The sequence below is a fragment of the Chiloscyllium plagiosum genome, unplaced genomic scaffold, assembly GCF_037043375.1.
Source record: "Chiloscyllium plagiosum isolate Xiang-an unplaced genomic scaffold, Cpla_swu_hap1 HiC_scaffold_7, whole genome shotgun sequence".
In the NCBI taxonomy this organism is placed as follows: Eukaryota; Metazoa; Chordata; class Chondrichthyes; order Orectolobiformes; family Hemiscylliidae; genus Chiloscyllium; species Chiloscyllium plagiosum.
In genome coordinates, this window is record NW_028270145.1 from 31817128 (window position 1) to 31839032 (window position 21905).

General features: G+C 49.8%; 2 protein-coding genes across 7 annotated transcripts in view; one reads left to right on the plus strand and one right to left on the minus strand.

Moving 5' to 3' along the window:
- The window catches only part of LOC122551435 (fibronectin-like), a 96461-nt gene extending 85036 nt beyond the window's left edge, over positions 1–11425 (plus strand). For all 5 annotated transcript variants that reach the window (XM_087988886.1, XM_043693335.2, XM_043693336.2 and 2 more), the window contains 5 exons: positions 3156–3323; positions 5286–5411; positions 6605–6711; positions 8073–8189; positions 11141–11425. In XM_087988886.1, the coding sequence (XP_087845012.1) occupies positions 3156–3323; positions 5286–5411; positions 6605–6711; positions 8073–8189; positions 11141–11209 (587 nt within the window). In that variant the 3' untranslated portion in view covers positions 11210–11425. The remainder of the gene's footprint in view (positions 1–3155; positions 3324–5285; positions 5412–6604; positions 6712–8072; positions 8190–11140) is intronic.
- A 1470-nt stretch (positions 11426–12895) lies between these two features.
- Positions 12896–21905, minus strand: part of atic (5-aminoimidazole-4-carboxamide ribonucleotide formyltransferase/IMP cyclohydrolase) — a 37148-nt gene continuing 28138 nt past the window's right edge. For both annotated transcript variants that reach the window (XM_043693339.2, XM_087988887.1), the window contains 5 exons: positions 21360–21488; positions 18536–18628; positions 16445–16624; positions 15636–15791; positions 12896–13257 (listed from right to left, as the gene is read on the minus strand). In XM_043693339.2, the coding sequence (XP_043549274.1) occupies positions 13138–13257; positions 15636–15791; positions 16445–16624; positions 18536–18628; positions 21360–21488 (678 nt within the window). In that variant the 3' untranslated portion in view covers positions 12896–13137. The remainder of the gene's footprint in view (positions 13258–15635; positions 15792–16444; positions 16625–18535; positions 18629–21359; positions 21489–21905) is intronic.

Here is a 21905-nt window from a genome sequence, read left to right on the forward strand (position 1 = left end):
TCATCATGTGAATGCCAGGACCCTCCCTACATCACCGTTTTTTTATTCATTTGTGAATTTTGGTGTCGCTGAGTAGGCCAGTATTTATTGCCAATTCCTAATTGTCCAGAGGGCAGTTAAAAGTCAGCCATATTGTTGTGGGTTCTGGAATCAGATGTAGGCCAGAGTAGGGTGCCAGTTTCCCTCCCTAAAGGGCATTAGTGAACCAGGTGGGTTTTCCAAAAGTCCCCAACCATCTTGGAATACCTCACAGGGGCACCAACCGTACAAAAAGAAACTTAGCTGAGCCTGGCAAGGAGCAGTTTGGTGGGAGTTAGGTCGGTTTGAAGGGGCGCGTCGAAAGTGGGGGAGAGGAGCTCTTTTATTTTCTCGACAGGAAGGAGCAGGTGAGGTTCAGGTTGGGAATTCAAGAGGCCATGCTTGTGCGGAATAGCTAAAGTGGGGAGGTGATCCCCTCGAGGTCAGGGTTGGTGGGATGGGAACGGGTTCTGGAAGGTCGCGTGGAGCAGGAGGAGCTAACGGAGAGCTGGGAAGGAGCAGTGCCACGGGAGGACTGTAAACAGAATGCTGCCCTGCAGGTTTTGGAAGCGCCTTCCGTGAGCTGTTCCACGACCGGTCCTCGGTTTGGGTGGGGGTGGGCTGTCTCTGTGGGGAGGTGGGATTCCCTTTTGACTCTCCTCTTGAGAAATGCTCCCTAACGACGATGTACCCTAACGACGATGCTCCCTAACGACGATGTACCCTAACGACAATGTACCCTAACGACGATGCTCCCTAACGACGATGCTCCCTAACGACGATGCTCCCTAACGACGATGTACCCTAACGACGATGCTCCCTAACGACGATGTACCCTAACGACGATGTACCCTAACGACGATGCTCCCTAACGACGATGCTCCCTAACAACGATGTACCCTAACAACGATGTAACCTAACGACGATGTACCCTAACGACGATGTACCCTAACGACGATGTACCCTAACGACAATGCTCCCTAACGACGATGCTCCCTAACGACGATGCTCCCTAACGACGATGTACCCTAACGACGATGTACCCTAACGACGATGCTCCCAAACGACGATGCTCCCTAATGACGATGCTCCCTAACGACGATGCTCCCTAACGACGATGTGCCCGATGCGCCCTAACGACGATGCGCCCTAACGACGATGCTCCCTAACGACGATGTACCCTAACAACGATGTACCTTAACTACGATGTACCCTAATGACGATGCTCCCTAACGACGATGCACCCTAACGACGATGCTCCCTAACGACGATGCTCCGTAACGACGATGCTCCGTAACGACGATGCGCCCTAACGACGATGCGCCCTAACGACGATGCGCCCTAACGACGATGCGCCCTAACGACGATGTACCCTAACAACGATGTGCCCGATGCGCCCTAACGACGATGCGCCCTAACGACGATGCTCCCTAACGACGATGCTCCCTAACGACGATGCTCTGTAACGACGATGTACCCTAACAACGATGTACCCGATGTACCCTAATGACGATGCTCCCTAACGATGATGCACCCTAACGACCATGTACCCTAAAAACGATGCAACTTAACAACAGTGCACATAAGCACCGCACCCCCTACCCCCACCTGCCTCCCCCCTCTCACTCCCTCTCTCCCTCCCCTCCCCACCTGAGAGAGAGAGAGCAGGAGCAATCAGGTGGGGGTGGTTTGTCCTGCAGAGCAGACATTAGCAGCAATCTGGCTGCAGGCCCTGGCAGTGGATGCAGAGCATGGGGCTCCCTTTGCGCTGAGGCCAGGTGGCACCAAGAACTAGCTCCTTCAGACAGGCTAAGACCATGTGGCCCCTGTCGGTGCAGCCTGCCAACCAGCCCCTGCCCCCTCAGGCTGACTGCAGCACACGTCTGCATGTGAGTGTGTTCACCCTCAAAAACCAAATATTGACAGCGACACGGTCTCTGACAACAGTGGGTCAAGTCAGACAGCAAACAGGAGCAGCCTTTTAATTCTTTCAGTCAATATGGATTAGCCGCGGCAGATTGGGTGAACTAACCACATGAGGAAAGTAGAGGAATGGGAGGGACTGCGAGATGGTTAGGATATAAAAGACTGCCCTTGTGGTTTGCCGATTAGGCAGTCCCTCCCATTTTGACGGGATTAATCCCTTTCCCTCAGTATGATTGGCAGCTTCAAATCCCGTAATACTCAGGAGTTTGACTCTTTCTTCCCTGCACCAGGAGAACAGTCAGTGGTACATGCCACGCTCCCTCGGGGCGCCAAATCCTCTTTGCCCCACTCGATCGCCACCCCGAGGGGTTGCTGCTGGCTTGTCTGCACAAGGAGGCATCAGCCCCAAGGCTTCGCCCCCTGAAGGGAAGGATGTTAAAATATTTCATGGCACCCCTTCGATGAATGTCAGTGCAGTTCTCCCCAGGGTGTCGATTTTATATTTGTTACTTGCTCATCACTGTCCTGCTTGGTATTGGCTGTGAACAAAACCGTTTGTTCCCAGAAACATTTCAGGTGGGTAATGCACCTGAAGAGGTGCTATATAAATGCAAGTTTCACTTGGTTTTTTATTCACCCACCTCCCACCTCCACTGCACCCAGTTGGGGTCGCACCATCCCGTCATCCGTCCCAACAGTTTGCGTTTGCACAGCACCTTGAGACATCAGCAGCATTGGGTGCGCGCACTGAACTGCGATCGTCGCTGTCAAGGGGGAGACATGAGCATAGCAAGATCCCGCAGAACCTAACATGAGGGGGTGTGACGGTTGATGAAGTTCGCCTTTGGTCAGCAGGATAAACTCCCAAGTGGGACACGAGGGAGAACTCCTTCACTCCAGTGTCACACAAGACGGCTCCATCCACCACAGCGGACACTCAGGGCTTCAGCAGTTTAGCACCTTATCCAGGTGACTGTAGCCGCTGGCAGTGCAGCACTCCCGGGCACTGTGCTGGGAACGTCAGCCTGGATTCGGTTCTCTGGTCCGGAAGCGTGACTTGGAGCCAAGACCGAGGAGAGAGTCTGTGTCCACTGAGCCACCATTGGGAGGGCAGTGCTTTGACTTTTAATCCCGAACATTTAATCAAAGGTCAAATGTTGTGAGATCTTTCCTCCTCCCTGTTGACCCTGTTGTTCCCTTTTATGTTGCAGCTCCCGACCACGGCACCCAGCTCATCCCTGATGAATCTTGCTTTGACACAGCCACAAACTCCCACTATGCCATCGGCCAGGAGTGGGAGCGAATGTCTGAGACTGGTTTCAAACTCTGGTGTAAATGCTTAGGCTATGGAAGTGGTCATATCAGGTGTGACTCAACTAGTGAGTAGTTGTCTGCACATTCTCTTCCAACCCTTCCCTCCTCTTTCCCAATTCCCTGCTCCCTGGCCCCCACCCCACCCCCATGAACCTTGGCATGTTTGAGACCCAGAGTTTCTCTAGAAAGCGCTGAAACGGACAAGCATGTCTGGGGTGCATTGGCCTGTTCCCCGTACCCTGATGGTACTTCCCATGGCCAATGCAAGGGCACACATGACTGGAGATGACCACTTAACATGTGACCGCTGCGGTCACATGGGGAACTGCCTTGCTTCCTCAGGTTTAGGAAACCAGGACATTGGCCATGAACCAAGACCAATTGAGGTTTAATAGACTCGCGACGGCATTAATGGTGCCCACGTGTCAGAAGTGATTTTGGCTGAATGCGTAACCTTGTGTGATGGCTGAGAATGGTTGAGATTTATAGCTCATTTACGCTGAGCAGAGTTTCAGTGCGTCCAAGGCAGGATGTTACCTCCCGACATTGCTGGTGAGACACTCGATGGCAATATTGCACTCAATTCTGGGCACTGCTGTATATGATTGACAGGGTTTGGAGAAGGCGGGTGGGACTCCAGTGATAACCACAGTGAGGACAACATTGAGGTATTGGAGATGTTGGGACTGTTTTCCTTGGAGTAAAGACTCAAGGTAGATTGACCCAAAGGACTCAACACAGTGAGGCATTGTGGTAGTCGATCAGGCAAAGAATTTGCACCAATGGGAGGGTCAGTGACTAGAGATGATTGGTGAAAGTGAGACATATTGGACAACATGTTCAGCACTGCTGCTTCACAGCACCAGGGGCCCCGGTTCAATTCAGCCTCAGGCAACTGTCTGTGTGGAGTATGCACGTTCTCCCTGTGTCTGCGTGGGTTTTCTCCCACAGTCCAAAGGTCTGCAGCTTAGGCAGATTGCCCATAGTGTCCAGGGACGTGCAGGCTGGGTGGAATAGCCATGGGAAATGTAGGGTTACATGGAAGGGATGGCTCTGGGTGGAGTGCCCTTTTGAAGGGTCAGTGTGGATGAAATGGGCTGAACGGCTTGCGCCTACACTCTATGGATACTCTGATGATATGGTCCAGAATACACTGTAAAAGGTGCAGACGGATTTGAGTCTTTGTTAATAACATAGCTGGAAGGATCAGGGGAAGGGAAACATTACAGAGCTTTAGTAAGGATGGGATGGAACTAATGAGTTGTGTTTGTTTCCAAAGAGCTGGCTTAAGCGTGACAGGCTGAATAGTTTTGTTGAGTGCTGTTAATGACTTGTCATCAGCCCCAGCCTTAACGCCATGCTGTTGCTGGGTTTGATCCAGTGCTGCCCTCCAGATCTATATTGGGGTGCACTAAGTGGGCCCCCAGGGGCCACTTAGTATCAAGCCAAGCAGTTTGGAGAAAAGCAGGGATATTCCACACATCACTGAACGAAACTAAAATGGAAGTCTTTCAGAGGGGAGGTCTGGTCTGAAACCTTCAACTGGCAAGTTTTGTGGAGGACCATCCATCTGCATTCACTCAGCTAGGCAAAGTAGCCTCAATTTACAGTGCTCCGAGATTGTGAGGGCAAAACTATTGTTATGGTTCCACACGTGGAGTTGAAAACTGTGGCATAGCTGTGCCAGGTGACAGAATTAGGTGCCTGCAGAAAGCATTAAAAACGCAGATCGAGATGAGGGAAAAGTGCTTCTGTTTTGGGGAGGAAACCAGTATTCTGTGGTTTTGTGTGTTTCAGTACATAAGGTTTCTGATCCTGGCCTTTCTTGTGTGTAATTGCTGGTTTCCATCAGAGCTAATACTGGTGAAGCCAAGGTGAGTCGGACGGAAGTCAGTTCAGGTGAACACAGGAAGGTGGGAGTGTGGTTTTTCACTGCAGGACAAAGCGATTAGTGTTGTACCAGAAGAGGTGTGGGTATCTGTTTGGTTTTGAGTCCACCCTTGGTAATTGTTCCTCTCCTTGCCCAGAGTGGTGCCACGATAATGGCATGAACTACAGAGTCGGTGAGAAATGGAACCGTCGCAGTGACAACGGCCAAATGCTCAGCTGTACTTGCCTGGGCAACGGGAAGGGCGAGTTTAAATGTGAACCACGTAAGTAGGAACGCTTTCAGATGGCAGAGTGGTTTATCCGTAACGGCAACGGGGCAGGCCCGAAGGATGTGTCTGAGGGGTGTGCCAGTGAGCTCGCTGCATTCAGCACACAGTGGTATCATTCCCAATGGGGCACTGCTAATGGTGGGGGTGGGGCTGTGAGGGAGGCGAGGCAGAGCTTAGGACCCTGGTGGGAACGGGACCAAGTCCAGGAGTGGGAGGGAGTCTGCACTGGGCTGGCGCCTCTCACCGGGAGCAGCAGCATGTGCGTGGGAAGTGGAGAGGCTGGTATGAGCCCTGCACTGGCAGTCAGCATCCCTTTTTGTCTGGAACAGAGAAAGAGTGAGAGAAGATGAAACAAACTCTACCATTGGTCGTACGGGAAACATTATTTCACTTCCAGGCAGCTGCTTTTGCCAGTTTTCCTTTTGTGTTTTGTGCCACCAACCATCCCCCCTCCCCCCGCCTTGTCTCTCTCTCTCTCTCTCTCAGGCTCAGTTCACCTTTGTGGAGGCCTTCAGTCTGATTTTTTTTGTCATTGCGATTTGAGTGTTCCCGTGCATTCCTGGTTAGTCTCTGGCTTCCCACCCTCAGTAAGTTTGACAGCATCCAAATTGTTCCTGCCCATGCCTTAGCTCACACCCAAGTGCCGTCCCCCTGTCAAACTCCCCTGTGCGTGTAGTCTGGTGTTAACTCCTGTTCGAGCAGTGCCTCCATTCTGAAATTCTCCTTTCTCGCTGCTTTACCTGTTCAGTCCTCCCCAGCCCCACACTCCCACTGGTACTCTGGTCCTCTTTACTCGCCCACCACCATTGGTGGCCATGCCTTCATCTAACCATGCCCTTTGCCTTGTAACTCCTTCCTGAAACATCAACTTCTCTTGCCTCGTTCCAACCTCTACAACTTGGATGAGTGTCAAGTGTGCTCTGACAGCAAGGGTGACGTAGAAATGTTTCTGAGACACAGGCTGTCTGTCCAATGGCTCCACAGCAAAAACAGAAATTGCTGGAAGCAGGTCTGGCAGCATCCGTGGAGAGAAGTCAAGAGTTAACTTTTCGGGTGGGGTAGCCCTTTTTTAGCACGAGATGATTTACAGCATTAGCGGTTGTTTGGATTTTTGTTTTAGTGTGGTCTGTAAACATTTCTGGTGCTGATCATTGACTGTACTGACTTCTTGTCTGTTCTGTCTGCAGACGAAGCCTCTTGCTACGATGAGGGAAACATGTACAATGTAGGGGAACAGTGGCAGAAGGAGTATCTGGGTGCCATCTGTACCTGTACTTGCTTAGGAGGACAACAGGTAACGAGAATGGGGCTTTTATTCTGCTTAGTCCTTCACCCGTGTAGAGTTGAGATTAAGAGCATGGATTAAGAGAGACACAGCCCAAAGCATCATGGATCCTCGTCCCTCTAACTGCGAGGGTCTGTGTTGAAATCCACAGGGAACCGCCCAACCCAGGCCTGAGACTAGGCCTCATTGCAATGTTAATGGCAGTGGGTGGCAAGACTGGCAGAGAGGTTACCCTCTTCCATGGTGTGTCAACTCTCACACCATTGGTAGCACCTCTTGAGTTTGAGTGTTCAAACCCCATTCCAGAACCTTGGATTTATAATCTGGCTGTTGCTCCCAGGAAAGTACTGAGGAAGTGCGCTCCTAAGGAGAGGCTGTATGAATGACTTGGGCGGACAACAGGTAACAATTGCAGGGCGTTTATTTTGTTTCCTGAAGAGATTGGATTAAGAGCATGGATGAGGCATGTGGCTCCTGAGTTAGGCTTTTGATTGCAGGAAGGAGAGCTGATTTCTATCCACTGGTGTCCTGGCTAACCCCCTCAAAATAAAAATGATCTGGATGACATGAGACAAATTGGCTGCCATTTTGTTTTTTGTTTGGTTTTACGGGATGAGGGCATCACTGGCTAGCCAGCATTTATTGCCCATCCCAGAGGGAATTATGAGTCAGTCACATGGCTTCGGGTCTGGAGTCGCATGTAGGCCAGAGCAGGTAAGGATGGTGGTTTCCTTCCTTGAAGGATGTTAGATGGGTTTTTTTAATCCCCCAACAATCAACTCATGGTCATGGTTAGATTCTTAATACCAGATCTTTTATTCAAATTCAAATTCTGCCGTGGCCAGACCTGGGTCCCCAGAACATTACCCGGGTCTCAGGATTAACAGTCTAGCTTTGAGACACCACTAGGCCATGGCCTACCCAGAATCCTGTGTTACAGCAGTGATGGCACTGGTTGGAAGTTGCTTCAAGACATGGTGTGGTTGTAAAAGGTGGGCCATGGCCTGGAACCACTGATACTCCCCCACCATTACAACATCTTCATTTTAAAAGCCTTCACTTGGGGTTCAAATCCATCCACGGCCTTGCCCCTTGCCCGGCTTTTCTCTCTCTTTCGATTCCTCCAGCCCTTCCAATGCTGTGCCTGACCGAATGCTGGCCATTTACACGAGCTACGGCTGAACCGGTGGTGCCCAGTCCTTCAGCTCTGGCATCCTCCCTCACCTCAGGACCAAGAGATTGGCCTTGCCACCCCACCGCCTCTTTGTGCGTCATTTAAATGCCAGCTGCCAATGCTCCTGTGAAATGTTGGCTCCATGAAAGGTGCTATATAAACGCTTCATCAGTGGGGTTGACTGTTCTGGTTACAGGGTTGGCGTTGCAGCAACTGCCACAGGCCCGGTTTCGACCCGCTGATAGAGGGAACCAGCTCCCATTCGTCTGAGTCATCATTGTCCCAACACACGCTGACGAGATACGGATCAAGAGTGAGTAGAAACCTAATATCAATGATCACAGTTGGAAACATAAAGCAAAAACACTTGCACTAAGAGAAAAACAAAATTGGCATCGAACATGTGGGAATTGTTGATAAAAGATCCCACTGATTCACTACAGACCCTGGGGGGACTTGCCCCTCTTCCCAGTTAATGGGCTAGGCGTGACTTCAGTCCTACTGGCTGTGCCAACAGGGAGGGCAGTTTTCAGAGCACTTGCAGGGGTTCGAGAAACCGACTCCCCACCAACTCTGCCCATAATGGGTATTGCTGGTGTGCCAAGGCCCACACGTGCCAGCGGGTTCCAGAAGTGGAAGCTCTGCATTGGTGTGCCGTGTGGTCTGAGCTTAGGAGGGAATATTGTTCACTACAGCTGCCGCCTTGTGCCACCAATGCCAATGTTGTGAGGAATCTTGTTCAGAAAAACAAAGAGGTGGTGGGCTGTGCCTGTCTTCCACTTCGACACGGTGCCCGAACAGTGTGGATACAGGCCCCTCGAGACCAATGGGCGTCGCAGGGGCTGGGCTGTTTGGTCACTCCTGATGCACAGCGTGATTCATTTGCACGGGAACAGAATGGGAAACCGCTGGAGACATTCCGCGGGTGTGGCCGCGTCTTGTGGAGAGGGAGCTGAGTTCGAAAGCAGGGTCACCAGACCCAAGACGTTAACTCCTTGCTTTCTCTGCACAGACCCGCTGAGTCTCTCCAGCAATTTCTGACTTCCAGCACCCGCAGTTCCCGGGTTTTTCATTTTGACGGATTTCGGATTTGATTTTTGTTACTGGGTTGTTCAAAAATGCAATGAGACAGTGGGCTGCCTCTGCACTGTACTGTAGATGCTGGAGATTAGAGTCAAGAGTAGAGTGGTGCTGGAAAAGCACAGCAGGCCCGGCAGCATCCGAGGAGCAGGAAAATCGACGTTTCGGCAGGAGAATTTTCCTAATGATGGGCTCCTGCCCAAAACATCGATTTTCCTGCTCATTGGATGCTGCCGGGCCTGCTGTGCTTTTTCAGCACCACTTTAATCCGCCTTTGCTCTGAGTGCTTCAGGTCTCTGATGTGCAGGGGCTGGGGATATACGTTTCTAGGCTAATTTGACTTGTGCTTTCTTCAGAAATATTACAAAGAGTGGGCCAGTCTTGGTCACCCGATTATCAACAGTAATGACTTGGAATAGCAACTCACTACATGGGCTGGAAACATTAGGTAGGGAGGGAGGAGTGAATGGACTCAGGCAAACAGTAATGTTGCACTGGCAACAGCTGCATTACAGAGCAAACAGGTTGAATAAGCACGATCCGACATGCTCCACACAGTCAGTCTGACAGCAGTGAAAGCAACTACAAATCCCAACACAGCAGAGAAGTTTCCACGCCCAAAACCCTTGAGTTACACGACGTCGTTTCGCTCCACAATCCACTGTCCGCTCTGATCCCATGTGGAAGCAGCACCAGAGGGAATGTGTCGGCAAAGTTGTTGCGGAGGGAAGCTGAGGTGGTCACCATGTCGCTCAGATCAGCTTCTTGCCCTCCGTGATGAGTAGGCCCACAGACACTCAATGTGGGGGTCACTGACATCTTATCAACCTCAAAACCGGCGTTACAGCGGGGCAATGTTTTGGGATGCATTGTGTTATTGTAGCCTTGCCCCCTCTGTCTCAACTCTTATAGTTGCAGCTGTTCCATAGCCTTTGGTGCCAGTTACATCTGAAGGGTCCCAGCTGAGGGACTCAAGCTAAGGGAAATGTGAGCTGACAGAGGTAGGGACAGTCTGTCTGACGTCATGTCAAAGCCTGAGGTGCTGTCTGTAAGCTTTTTGAGGAAGTTACCAAAAAGATCGAAGGCAGAGCAGTAGATATTGTTTACTTCGACTTCAGTAAAGCTTTTGACAAAGTTCCACATGACCGACTAATTATTAAAGTTAAGTTAGATTAGATTTCCTACAGTATTAAAACAGGCCCTTCAGCCCAAACCGATCCTCCCAGGAGTAACCCACCCAGACCCATTTCCTTCTGGCTAATGTACCTGGCACGATGGGTAATTTAGCATGGCCACTTCACCTGACCTGCACATCTTTGGATTGTGGGAGGAAACCCACACAGACATGGGGAGAATGTGCAAACTCCACACAGTAGCCTGAGGCTAGAATCAAACCAGGGACCATGGTGCTGTGGGGCAGCAGCCGTGCCACCCCTTATCACGTGGGATTCAGTGTGCACTTACCAATTGGATACAAAATTGGGATTGGTTAGCTCAGTTGGTTGGATGACTGGTTTCTGATACAGTAACACCAACGGCATAGATTCAGTTCCCTACAACAGCAGTTGGAAGCCTTCCCTTCTTGAATGTGTGGTGACCCTCAAGCTGAACTACCTCGAGCGAGATAAGATTGACGACTTTGGATACAAAATTGGTTTAATGGTAGGAGAGAGACGATGGTGGTGGCGGATTAGATTTTGGATTGGAGGCCTGATACCAGCAGTGTTCCGCAGGAATCGGTGCTAGGTCCTTTGTTGTTTGTCACTTATATAAATGATTTCAGTGTGAAAATACACAAAGCATGGTGAGTAATGATCTCAGTGTGAAAATACACAAAGCATGGTGAGTAATGATTTCAGTGTGAAAATACACAAAGCATGGTGAGTAAGTTTCTGGATGACACCACATTGGTGGAATAGTGGGCAGTGAAGAAAAAAAATCATCGTTAAGATTACAAAGAATCTTGATCAGTTGCGTCAATGGGCTGAGGAGTGGCAGATGGAGTTAAATTTTGATAAACGCAAAGTATTGCATTTTGGTAAAACTTTCTGTGCTGTATGACTCTTAAAACAAGACCGAGACTGTTCTGATGGTGTCACTTCCCGAGTTGCAATGGCAGGTTTTCTAACCGTGTGCATTCTCTCCCCTCTTTCCCTGGCCCCACCTTCCCCACCCCACACACAGTACATACACTGCCCGGTGGAATGCAGGAGCCCGGGAGGTTTGCTGGCTGACTCTGAGCAGTTGGAGTAAGGCGAGAGACAGCGAGAGCAGAGCTGCAGGCAACGGCTGCTTGGAATAGCGACGGGAGCTTCCGGGATAGTGCGTGCTTAGCACGTCCGAATAATTCTTCCAGCTTCAGCACCACTGTCTCTTTTCTCTCTCTCTCTGTCTGTCTCTCACACACACACACACACTGACCCCTGCCTCCCTCTCCTCCAGCTCCTATCACAGCCTCACCTGCAAAGGGAGTGTCTGCCATGGAAAAAGTCGAAGGCAATCGAAAGACATTTTCCATTTTTGTTTTAAAGAAAAAGAAATGGAGAGAATCCACCTGGGTTGGCTTCGGTGCTCATCACCATTGAGTCCAGCCCATTAACACCACCGCACCCTCTAGCGTAAGCATCAAGTCCCACTTTCCTCCCCACCCCTTGATCCTAATCTACACCGTGAAAGGATGAAATGAATGACACCGCTACTCAGTTAATTAAAAAAACAAGCAGGTCCTTCTATTCCACAAATGCTGCAGGACTCTCTCCCCAAGTGTCTTAATGATCACACACTGTTGTAATTGTCTTAAATGTAATGAGCTGTTATTTATCAAACCCTTCCTCCCCCCTCCCCATGCAGTGTTTATTCTATTGTAAACCTTTTATACTGTTAACATAAATGAAGTTTGGCACTGCTGCAACACTTGTGTTGCTCGATGTTTAACGGTGTATTTGCCGTGATCAGTGTTTATAGATGCCAGTGCTTTTTCTAACCTACGGACAGAAAATCCTCGTTTCAATAAAACTTTACGAAAAAAAGAACATGCTGGTGCTTTCTTCACACTGTTTCAGGGTCAGGAGTGGACTGTGGGGTGTACACAGTCCCCCTATTCACTGTGTTCTCAGCAAGGGACTGTAGTAGCGCCAAGACTGCGACATTTGAGCATCTGATCTGTGGTGGTATCTGTGATCCTTACAGCCCTTTAAAAGCAAACCTTGACCTTTAAAGCTCAAACGACCCTCTGTCTGCACTGGCTCACTCCTTGACTGACTTTGAGTTGCCCGTCTCAGAAAAACTGGAAGCACTGGAGACGACAGCTCCGAGATCAGACCGGAGAGGTTCCAGTCGGTTCTCCCTTCTCTCCGTTGGAGCCCACCCCTTACCCCAGCTGGAGAGATTTAACTCATCTGGAGTACTGTGTCCCATTCTGTTCTCCCTGTTACAGGAAGGATATTATTAAGCTGGAGAGGACTCAGGAGGGATTTACCGGGATGCTGCTGGGAATGGAGGGTTTGAGTTATAAAGAAACTCTGGGATATTTTTCACTCGAGTGTAGGAGGTTGAGGCACGGTAACCTTACAAAGATACATAAAATAATGAGGGGAATAGATAGGCTAAATGTCTTTTCCCTAAGGTGAGAGATTTCAAGACTAGGGACATAGTATTAAGGCGAGTAGAGGAAGATTTAAAGAAATGAGGGTTTGTTTTAAACACTAGTGGTTTAAGTATGGAACGAACTGTGGAGAAAGTGTTGGATGTAGGTATAGTTACAATGTTTAAGAAACATTTTGATAAATAAATGAATAGATGATTGAAGGAATGTGGGTCAAACAGGCATGTGGGACTAGTTTGGGATTAGTTGGGCCTAAAGGCCTGTTTCTGTGTTGTATGACTACAAATCACAAGGTGTTGGGAGTTTTCCCCACACTACACCAACAGTCACACACATTTCAACTTCCAAACCACGGTGTTTATTTGGAAAACTAAATGGAGACAACTCACTACAGCAGTGGGCATGAGCCCAAACATTTTCCTTCATACATAAAATGACAATCTTTGGAAGGAAGGGCGTGCTCTGTAGAATCGATCTGGGCTGTGGTACAAAAAACAATTTTTCTTCGTAGTTACAGCTAGTGATGGGTCTCACTCATGCCCCAGGAGCATTGCTGAGAACAGGGGACGCGAAGCCTCTAGTGGTGGAAGAGTCGCAGGTTGGTGTGGAACAGTGTTATACCCAGCTGCTCACACGCATCGACCACCACCCGGTCAGCTGCCGATCCAGACGGGGCGACGATGAAATCAACTCCGCTCTGTGTGGGGGGTGGAGGGGAGAAACAATATTTAATAGGAAGCAGTCTATAATTGCCGCTCCTCACAAAGCCCCACCTGAGGCAGCAAGGTTCACACCTCAGCAAGATACAATTGCCCTGGACTGAATGTTACCCTTGCATGGAGAAGGTTAAATGACCAGCTTGACAGGACTCCCTTCCTAGCCCCTCCCCCTCTCTTCCACTGGTCCCTGCCACCAACTGGATTCATTCCTCCATTGACCAACCAGGCTGTACCCTCTGCCTGTCTTCACCTATCCCCACTTCACCCACCCTGGCCCAGCCACCCCCTTTAGCTGCAGCTCCCCCCATACTGAACCTCAGTCCTGAAGAAGGGTTACACCTGAAACGTGGACCTCACCACCTCCTGATGCTGCCTGGCTTGCTGTGTTCTTCCAGCCTCCTGCCTGTCTACTTTGGATTCCAGCATCTGCAGTTTTTTTGTCTCTAACCAAGCTTGATAGGACAGAGAAACAATCCCGAAGAGCTAAAATTAAAGTGAACATATTTGAGTCAACGGGGTTAAAGTATTCCATGAGGTGTGATCTTAACTGAGTCACAAAAAGCCGAATTTGGTCCTTACTGATACCCATTGCATCCCATATCCAGTGAGGATGGGGGCTGACAAAATGGCTGCTTTGTTTACACTGAGAACAACCACATTTAATTCTTTTCAACTGCAACTACTTTGAGAAACGCTACATCGATGCAGGCCATCTCAAAAAAGTAATCCTAAAAATTGAGAGTAAAACATTCCTTTGAGAGTTACCCCTTTTGGTCGTTTGATTGTCATGATCATCACAGGCCTATCCAATAGTTTTTAAGCTTAACAATGGATGGTAAAGTTGATGCCACCATTTTAGGTCAGCTGTATCACACTATGAACCCATGTTGTGGAGCAGCTGGAGCAGCGCTCCGAAAGCTAGTGCTTCCAGGTAAACCTGCTGGACTATAACCTGGTGTTGTGTGATTTTTAACTTTGTCCACACTACGAACAGTAGACACATGCTAACGTGATTTTTATTAATTAAATCCAACCTGGTCCTTGAATTCCGAGCCAGAGCAATCATCATTGTTATTTCTGGAATAGTGGAAGGCTTTGCAAGCATGTTGAATAAAGATAATCGTAAGACACAACAAAGAAATTGCAGACATCCTAACCGTCTCTGATTGACATCGATGCGGCCTATTCGAATGCAATTTTCTCTGCTCAGTGCCACTGCACATGGGCCAACTTCCACAGATTCTGCAGCTACTTATGATAGTGCATCTCAAAACCCAACAGCTGAAAACACTTCCACACCCTTCATGCTTCCAGAACAAAGTTTGCCCCATTTTAGATTCAATGGCCTTCCATTATCAATTACCACAGTACAACAACATGGCTCCTTTGAAGCCCCCACAAGGCTGTTTGGCACCGGTGCTGCAACACTCGTTCTGCAAAAGCCTTTCTGCTGGCTTCCACCGGACGGAGTTTAAATTCTGGGGTCCTGGAATTTTCTCTGTGAGCCAAAACTGCGTGCCACTCCCAATAGTGGGTTGACTGACCAGTGCCTTCTTTTGACACCCTCCATTATCTCAAGCCTATTCATGAAGCAAAGCCTCATAGTCTAGGGATTGGAACCTGACCAATACCAGGCCTGCACTTCAGTGCAGGAGAGACGAGAGACAAAGGTGAGAAAGACCAACAGTTGTCTCTGATGACCAACAACCGACGCAATAACCAGACACGGAGTATTTTTTTCCCACAGATACAGTTTAGCACCCCATGGTTAAAGAAGCAGGATGTTGAACAAGGACATGTTTCAGATTGGCAGCCTGTGTACTAGCTCCCGTGTGACCGGTGTAACCAAAACCCAGGCCCCACTCCCCAAGGTTTCGTCTCTCCCTGGACACTGCTCACCCTTCAGACTGGTGAGTCAATGTTAGCGGCTCTTGGGGCCGGACCCAATCCTGGGATCTGTGGACAAACATCTGCACCTAACTCAACTGGAGTGCTCCCCAACTCCCCGCCAAATTGGGACTCCGTCAAATGCCTGATAATGTTGTTTCCATGGAGACCCAAGCGTATTCCATGCTTCCAGGTTGACCCAAATGGGTAACACTCTTTCCTGAGACACTTGAGGATGTGTGTCAGACAGCTCACCCACCTAAGCCCAGACCCCAAGACCTGGTGCCTCCAATGTACCTAACATCTTCCACTCCCACAATCCCCTACACAAAACAGTGGCCATATTAATTTGGTGCATGGGTCAATGATGCATTTGAAAGCTCTGTGCGTTGGGCATGGAGGATATGACTTCCCCTCCCCCTACCTCCACAGTGGACACAGCTGTTGACAGGGGGGGCCAGCCACTCACCTTCTTGGCACGCTCGACATTGTCACGGAACGGGAAGAAAGCATCCGAGCTCAGAGCGACGCCGCTCAGGCGGGAGATCCAGTTCTTCCGCTCAGTGTCCGAGAGTGGCTCAGGTGGGTCCTCGAACATGGCCTGCCACGCAGGCAGATCCTCCGCCTGACCGGCCCACAAGAGAAACAAAGCAATGGACACAAGGAAAGACGGTCAATACTGCCCCCTAGATACACAGTGGTCGAGTTAGTCAATAAAGCAACCGCGCAGGCAACAGGCCCAAGCTTCAGCCTAGGCATTAATACACATGCATCCCCCCCACCCACCCCCATCGCCCCCACAACCCTACCACCTCTTAGAGTACAAAGGTCGCAAGTTCAAGTCACACTCTAGAGATTTGGGCACTGAAATCTGGGCTAACACTTCGGTGTAGCGCCGAGACCGTAAAGCCTGCAAGGTGATACAGGTCTTAGACAAATGCAGGTCAGACTTTTTGCACGGGATGTGAGAAGGCAGTCCAATTCCCTGAAGGATTTACTTCATACACTATTGAGAAGTCGGACGGGGACGAGGAGGAAGCTGCACTTTCACACACTACGATAAGCATTTGATTTCAGACCCTGACAATGGGCAGGTTGACCTTTGACCTCTCTGCCACATTAGTCAACTTAAGGTAGGGGGAGCGATTCCTTAGAAGGTCGACCGGGGAGTGTATGGGTGGGGGTGGTGGGGGGGCAGCTCCCATCTAAGCAGACGGCTCTCCGAAAGCACAAACCAGACACCGCACGCCCCCACAGAAAGGCGCGCCACTAGCTTACCTCCATTGTGCCCCCGACATACTGGTCAATGGCGTTCGCGATCTCGGCCCGCTTGGTGCCCACTTTGAACTTCATGGCCAGCACCTTGGGGTGGTGTCGGAGCCACCAGTGGTCAGTCTTGTCCCCTGCCAGTCTGGTGCAGTGAATGCGGGACTGCTGTCCTGCTCCAATGCCAACCACCTGAGATTGAGAGTCAAACAGTCAGCAGCTGGGCCCAACTAGGCCCGCAATGACCCAATCCGACACACTAACGTCAACAGTCACAGAAACGCTACAGAGTGGAAGCAGGTCACTCGGCCCATTGAGTCCACACCAACCCTTCAAAAATCATCTCACCCAGATACCCCCCCCTACCCTATCCCTGTAACCCTGCTACATCCCTGGACACTATGGGGAATTTCACCAGTCTGTGTAAACTGCACATCTTTGGACTATGGGAGGAAACCAGAGCGCCCAGAGCAAATCCACGCAGATTTGGGAAGAATGCGCAAACTCCACACAGTCGCCCGAGGTTGGAATCGAACCTTGATTCCTGGCGCTGTGAGGCAGCTGTGCTAACCACTGAGCCACCGTGCCACCCAGGGAGTGAAGAGGGACCAGTCTGGTGAGATGTTGGGCCTTGGATGACTGTCTGTGTGGAGTTTGTACATTCTCCTCATGTCTGCGTGGGTTTCCTCCGGGTGCTCCGGTTTCCTCCCACAGTCCACAGATGTGCAGGTCAGATGGGTTGGTCATGCTAAATTGCCCGTAGGGTCAGGGATGTGTAGGTTAGATGCATTAGTCAGAGGTAAATGTCAGGTAATAGGATAGTGGAATGGGGGGGGGGTGGGGGCGGGTCTGGGTGGGTTACTCTTCGTTGGGTACATGTGGAGATGTTGGGCCGAAGGGCGTGTTTCCACACTGTGGGGATTCTACAATCTCCCAGTATGGTGTTTTTAGACTGGAACCGGGCAAGGGCAGCTTGGAAACCAGTGGAACAAGAAGCGTGGTTGTGGGTGGAAGGGGTTGTTCTGCTCATCTTGTCCATGCCGACCCAGAGGCGCCCTTTCCAATCCCATCATCCCACACACGGCCCACAGCCCTGTAGCTCCCAGCACTCAGGGGACTGTTTCTAAAAGAAAAGAATTGAGGGTCTTTCCCTCCACCATCCAATCAGGCAGTGAATTTCAGACACCCACCTACCCTCCGCGTTTAAAGAAAATGATACCACAGGGACCTCAGGTCCCTGAAGCCATTTCAATCTCTGTGCTTTGTTTAAATTGTGCCTCAGGGTCCAGTGACTGTACAACCTGCTCAAGAGTCAGGAAACTGCTGCGTCCAAATTCCAAGCCCCAGGATGTATCAGACGTTTGCCCAGCTCATTCCGGGTCTGCCTACCTCCCAGCACCCCACTCCTCCCAAAATCCAAACAAGGTCCACCCTCCACCTCCCCCACTCCACAAAACGCCAGGGCTAAGTACAGCAGTGACCTTTGACCCTGCCACACTGGTCACGTGTGATCCTTAAGAGCAGGGACTGGGGTTGGGTCTTCCCCAATGTGGTGGAGATTGGTGTAAGAGGGAGGGAGGGTAATGGGCGAGGGGCATATAGGGATCAGCAAGGTGGTGGGGGGGGGGGGGCAGGTAGGTGAGAGGATCTGAGGCAGGAACTCTTGGGGGGCTGGAGAGCAGACCAGTGGCTACCCAGGGGGCAGGAAGAGTTTTCACAGCACAGCCGGGAAAACAAGGACGCCAATTCTGAACCTGTAACCACTGGAGAGAGCATGGGAAGCAGCAGAGACAGGGCAGGATTATGGGGGTCTGACAGCATTGGGAGACAGACTGAGGGAACTGGGGCATTGGGAGGGGAGGGAGTTGGGGGCATTGGGAGGGGAGGGATTTGGCATTGGGAGGGAGTTGGGGCATTGGGAGGGGAGGGACATAAGGAGGGGAGGAGTTTTGATTATGGGGGACAGGGCATTGGGAGGGGAGGGAGTTGGGGGCGTTGAGACAGGAGGTTATTGCAGTGACAGCCTTGGGGTTGATATACACACACACAAATTCATGTTCAATAACAGAGAGGAAGTACCGCTTTCCCCAGCTTGAAACCTACCTGGCCATCCTTTGCGTAGCACACCGAGTTAGACTGGGTATACTTCACAGCAATACTGGCTACTATCAGGTCCCGAATTGCAGAATCCGGCAGCTGCAGAGGGAGAGACAGAAAGAAGGTGTATATGAGACAGAGAAAGAGAGATACAGAGAGAGAAAAAAACTAGAGGGATACAGATGAAGAGAGAAATGGAGACAGAGAAAGAGAGAGAGAGAAAGAGAGTGAAAAACAGAGATAGAGAGAGATACAGGTAGAGTGAGTGATAGAGAAAGATAGAGCAAGGGGGGAAAGACCTAGAGAGGGAGACAGACAGACAGAGAGAGAGAGAGGGAAAGAGACAGACAGAGAGTGAGAGAGACAAGTAGAGAGAGATACAGATAGGGATATCGATAGAAAGAGACAGACAGACAGATAGAAGTACGGTGAGAGAGAAAAAAGACAGCAAAGGACCAATAGAGATGAAGAGAGAAGGCAGTTACTGTAATAGGCTGAGAACAGTGACTGAAAGGCATTGTGGTAATGTTACTGGGTCAGAATTACAGAGGCTTGGGACAAATTTCAAATACCACCAGCAGCCATGCTATGCCAATAGCGCAACTGGTCTTAGGAATTTAAATCAATAAGCTGAACACAAAGCTCATGTAAGTAATTTTGCCACAAAACTATAATCGATTGTCATTAAAAACACATCTGGTTCACTAATGTCCTTTAGGGAAAATAATTCACTATTACTACGTGGTCTGGCCTACATGTGACTCTAGACTTACAGCAGTGGGGCTGAACTCTTTAGGATCAAATGGCCAAGCAAGTCATTCAGTTCAAGGACAGTTAGGGATGGGTAACAAAGGCTGGTCTTACTAGCGACACTCCTATTGCATGGAAGAACAAAGGGAAACCATTCAGCTCCCCACTCTGGGCAGCAGTGATGGCTGGACTGGGGTGGGGTGGGGTGGGGTGTTGCAAAGTAAGAAATCGAAGGCGGGGGGGCACAGGTCGGCATGGAGACGGTCCTCCTCACAAGGCCACAAGCAAGGGCTTTGGTGGCTGACGTCAGTGCTGACAGTAAGAGCGGAAAGGGAGGCCTATCTGCTTACAGCAAGGCCTAGGAAGAGCAAGAGGGCCTGGTCTTCCAAGTTGGTTAGGGCCCTTGGCTGGAGGAGTGTGTGGGCATCAGGGAATGTCACAGTGGACCTCGGAAAACAAGGATACCAATTCTGAACTTGTAACCTAGGGAGAAAGCTGGGAAGCAGGCCTGAAGCTGGAGCCTGAACTCAGTGAAAGCTCAAAACAGGAAGCAGCACTGGAGAGGGACCTTAGGCTAAGTGGCGGACCAGGGCGAATTCTAAATCCTCGTTCACATCTTTCCCACTGAGGGCCAGGGAGATTAAAACGCAGGCCTGTGTGACCATACAAGTGATCTCCAAAACTTAAAAAAAAGATTGCAACTTCCAGACACCTGGCGAAACCCTGCACTTTCTGCTGAGGAGGAAGAAATATGGTGTCTACCTCAGTTCTAGCACTTAATGCTCACAGGACACGTGCACATCCTGACCAAACAGACAAAGCAGCCTTCACTGAGTGGAAGATTACAGCAGAGTGCTGAGTGAGTGTTACACTCCAGACTAGAACATAGAACACAGAACATTACAGCGCAGTACAGGCCCTTCGGCCCTCGATGTTGTGCCGACCTGTGAAACCAATCTAAAGCCCATCTAACCTACATGATTCCATTCTCAGCCATATGTTTATCCAATGACCATTTAAATGCCCTTAAATCTGGCGAGTCTACTACTGTTGCAGGCAGTGCATTCCACGCCCTTACTACTTTCTGAGTAAAGAAACTACCTCTGACATCTGTCATCCCTCAATTTAAAGCTATGTCCCCTCATGCTAGCCAACAATATCTGAGGTAAAAGGCTCTCACTATCCATCCTATTTAATCCCGATTAATTTGTATGTCTCAATTAAGTCACCTCTTAACCTTCTTTTGTCGAACAAAACAGCCTCAAGTCCCTCAGCCTTTCCTCATAAGACCTTCCCTCCATATCAGGCAACATCCTAGTAAATCTCCTCTGAAACCTCTCTAACGCTTCCACATTCTTCCTATAATGCAGTGATCAGAACTGTACACAATGCTCCAAGTGCAGGTGTACCAGAGTTTTGTATAGCTGCAGCATGACCTCATAGCTCTGAAAATCAATCCCTTTACCAAACAAAGCTAACACACCGTATGCCTTCTTAACAACCCTATCAACATGGGTGGCAACTTTCAGGGATCTATGCACATGGACACCGAGATCTCTCTGCTCATCTACACTGTCAAGAATCTCACCATTAGCCCAGTACTCTTTATTCCTTCCAAAGTGAATCACCTCACACTTTTTCCGCATTAAACTCCATTTGCCATCTCTCAGCCCAGCTCTGTAGCTTATCTATAGCCCTATGTAACATTCAACACCTTTGGCACTATCCACAACTCCACCGACCTGAGTGTCATCAGCAAATTTACTAATCCATCCTTCTACGCCCTCATCCAGGTCATTTATAAAAATTACAAACAGCACTGGTCCCAAAACAGATCCTTGTGGTACACCACTAGTAACCAAACTCCAGGATGAACATTTCCCATCAACCACCATCCTCTGTTTTCTTTGAGCTAGCCAATTTCTGATCCAAACTGTTAAATCACCCTCAATTCCATGTCTCCGTATTTTGTGCGATAGCCTACCAGTGGAATGTGGAAAAATAATAATTAAAAAAGCCCTGAATCTTCTCTTAGGAAGCTGTATTCAATTACTGAAGGGGATCCAGTTGACAGACTTACCTCCTTGGATGAGGTGATCTGCTTTTCGAACAGCGACCGATCGATTATCGCATTGTTCCTCTTCTGGGACAGATGCAATCCGAAAATAGTCCGCGTTTCAACCTCGTCAGGTTCGTAATCCAGGTCCATCTGCAGGGGGTGGGGGAAGAGAAGATGGGGCAATTTGAAAACATGGAGCCAAAGACATTCCCTACCCACAACCGCCAAATCCAAACACGTGTAAAAAGGCCGGCAACGCCCAAATCGACAGCAGAGTCTACCATCTCCTCGGATACACCGGGAATGTGGGACCATGTATCTAGGCCTCAGGCAGGAGTCTGCTTGACTCAGGCCTGGAGGTGAGGGATCAAAAGGGACCGAGTCAGGTTTCCCCTCTTCCCCTCCCTCAGACAGGCAAACTGGACATCACGTTACTGGGATCGAGACCTTCAACTGTGCGCCAACTGTCCGTCCTTCTTTGTGGAGTTCAGAGTCGCACAAGGAAAATGCAAGTCTTTTTGGAAGTTCCACTGGGAGGCTGGGCTAAACCCTGAGGTGGGATTGAGG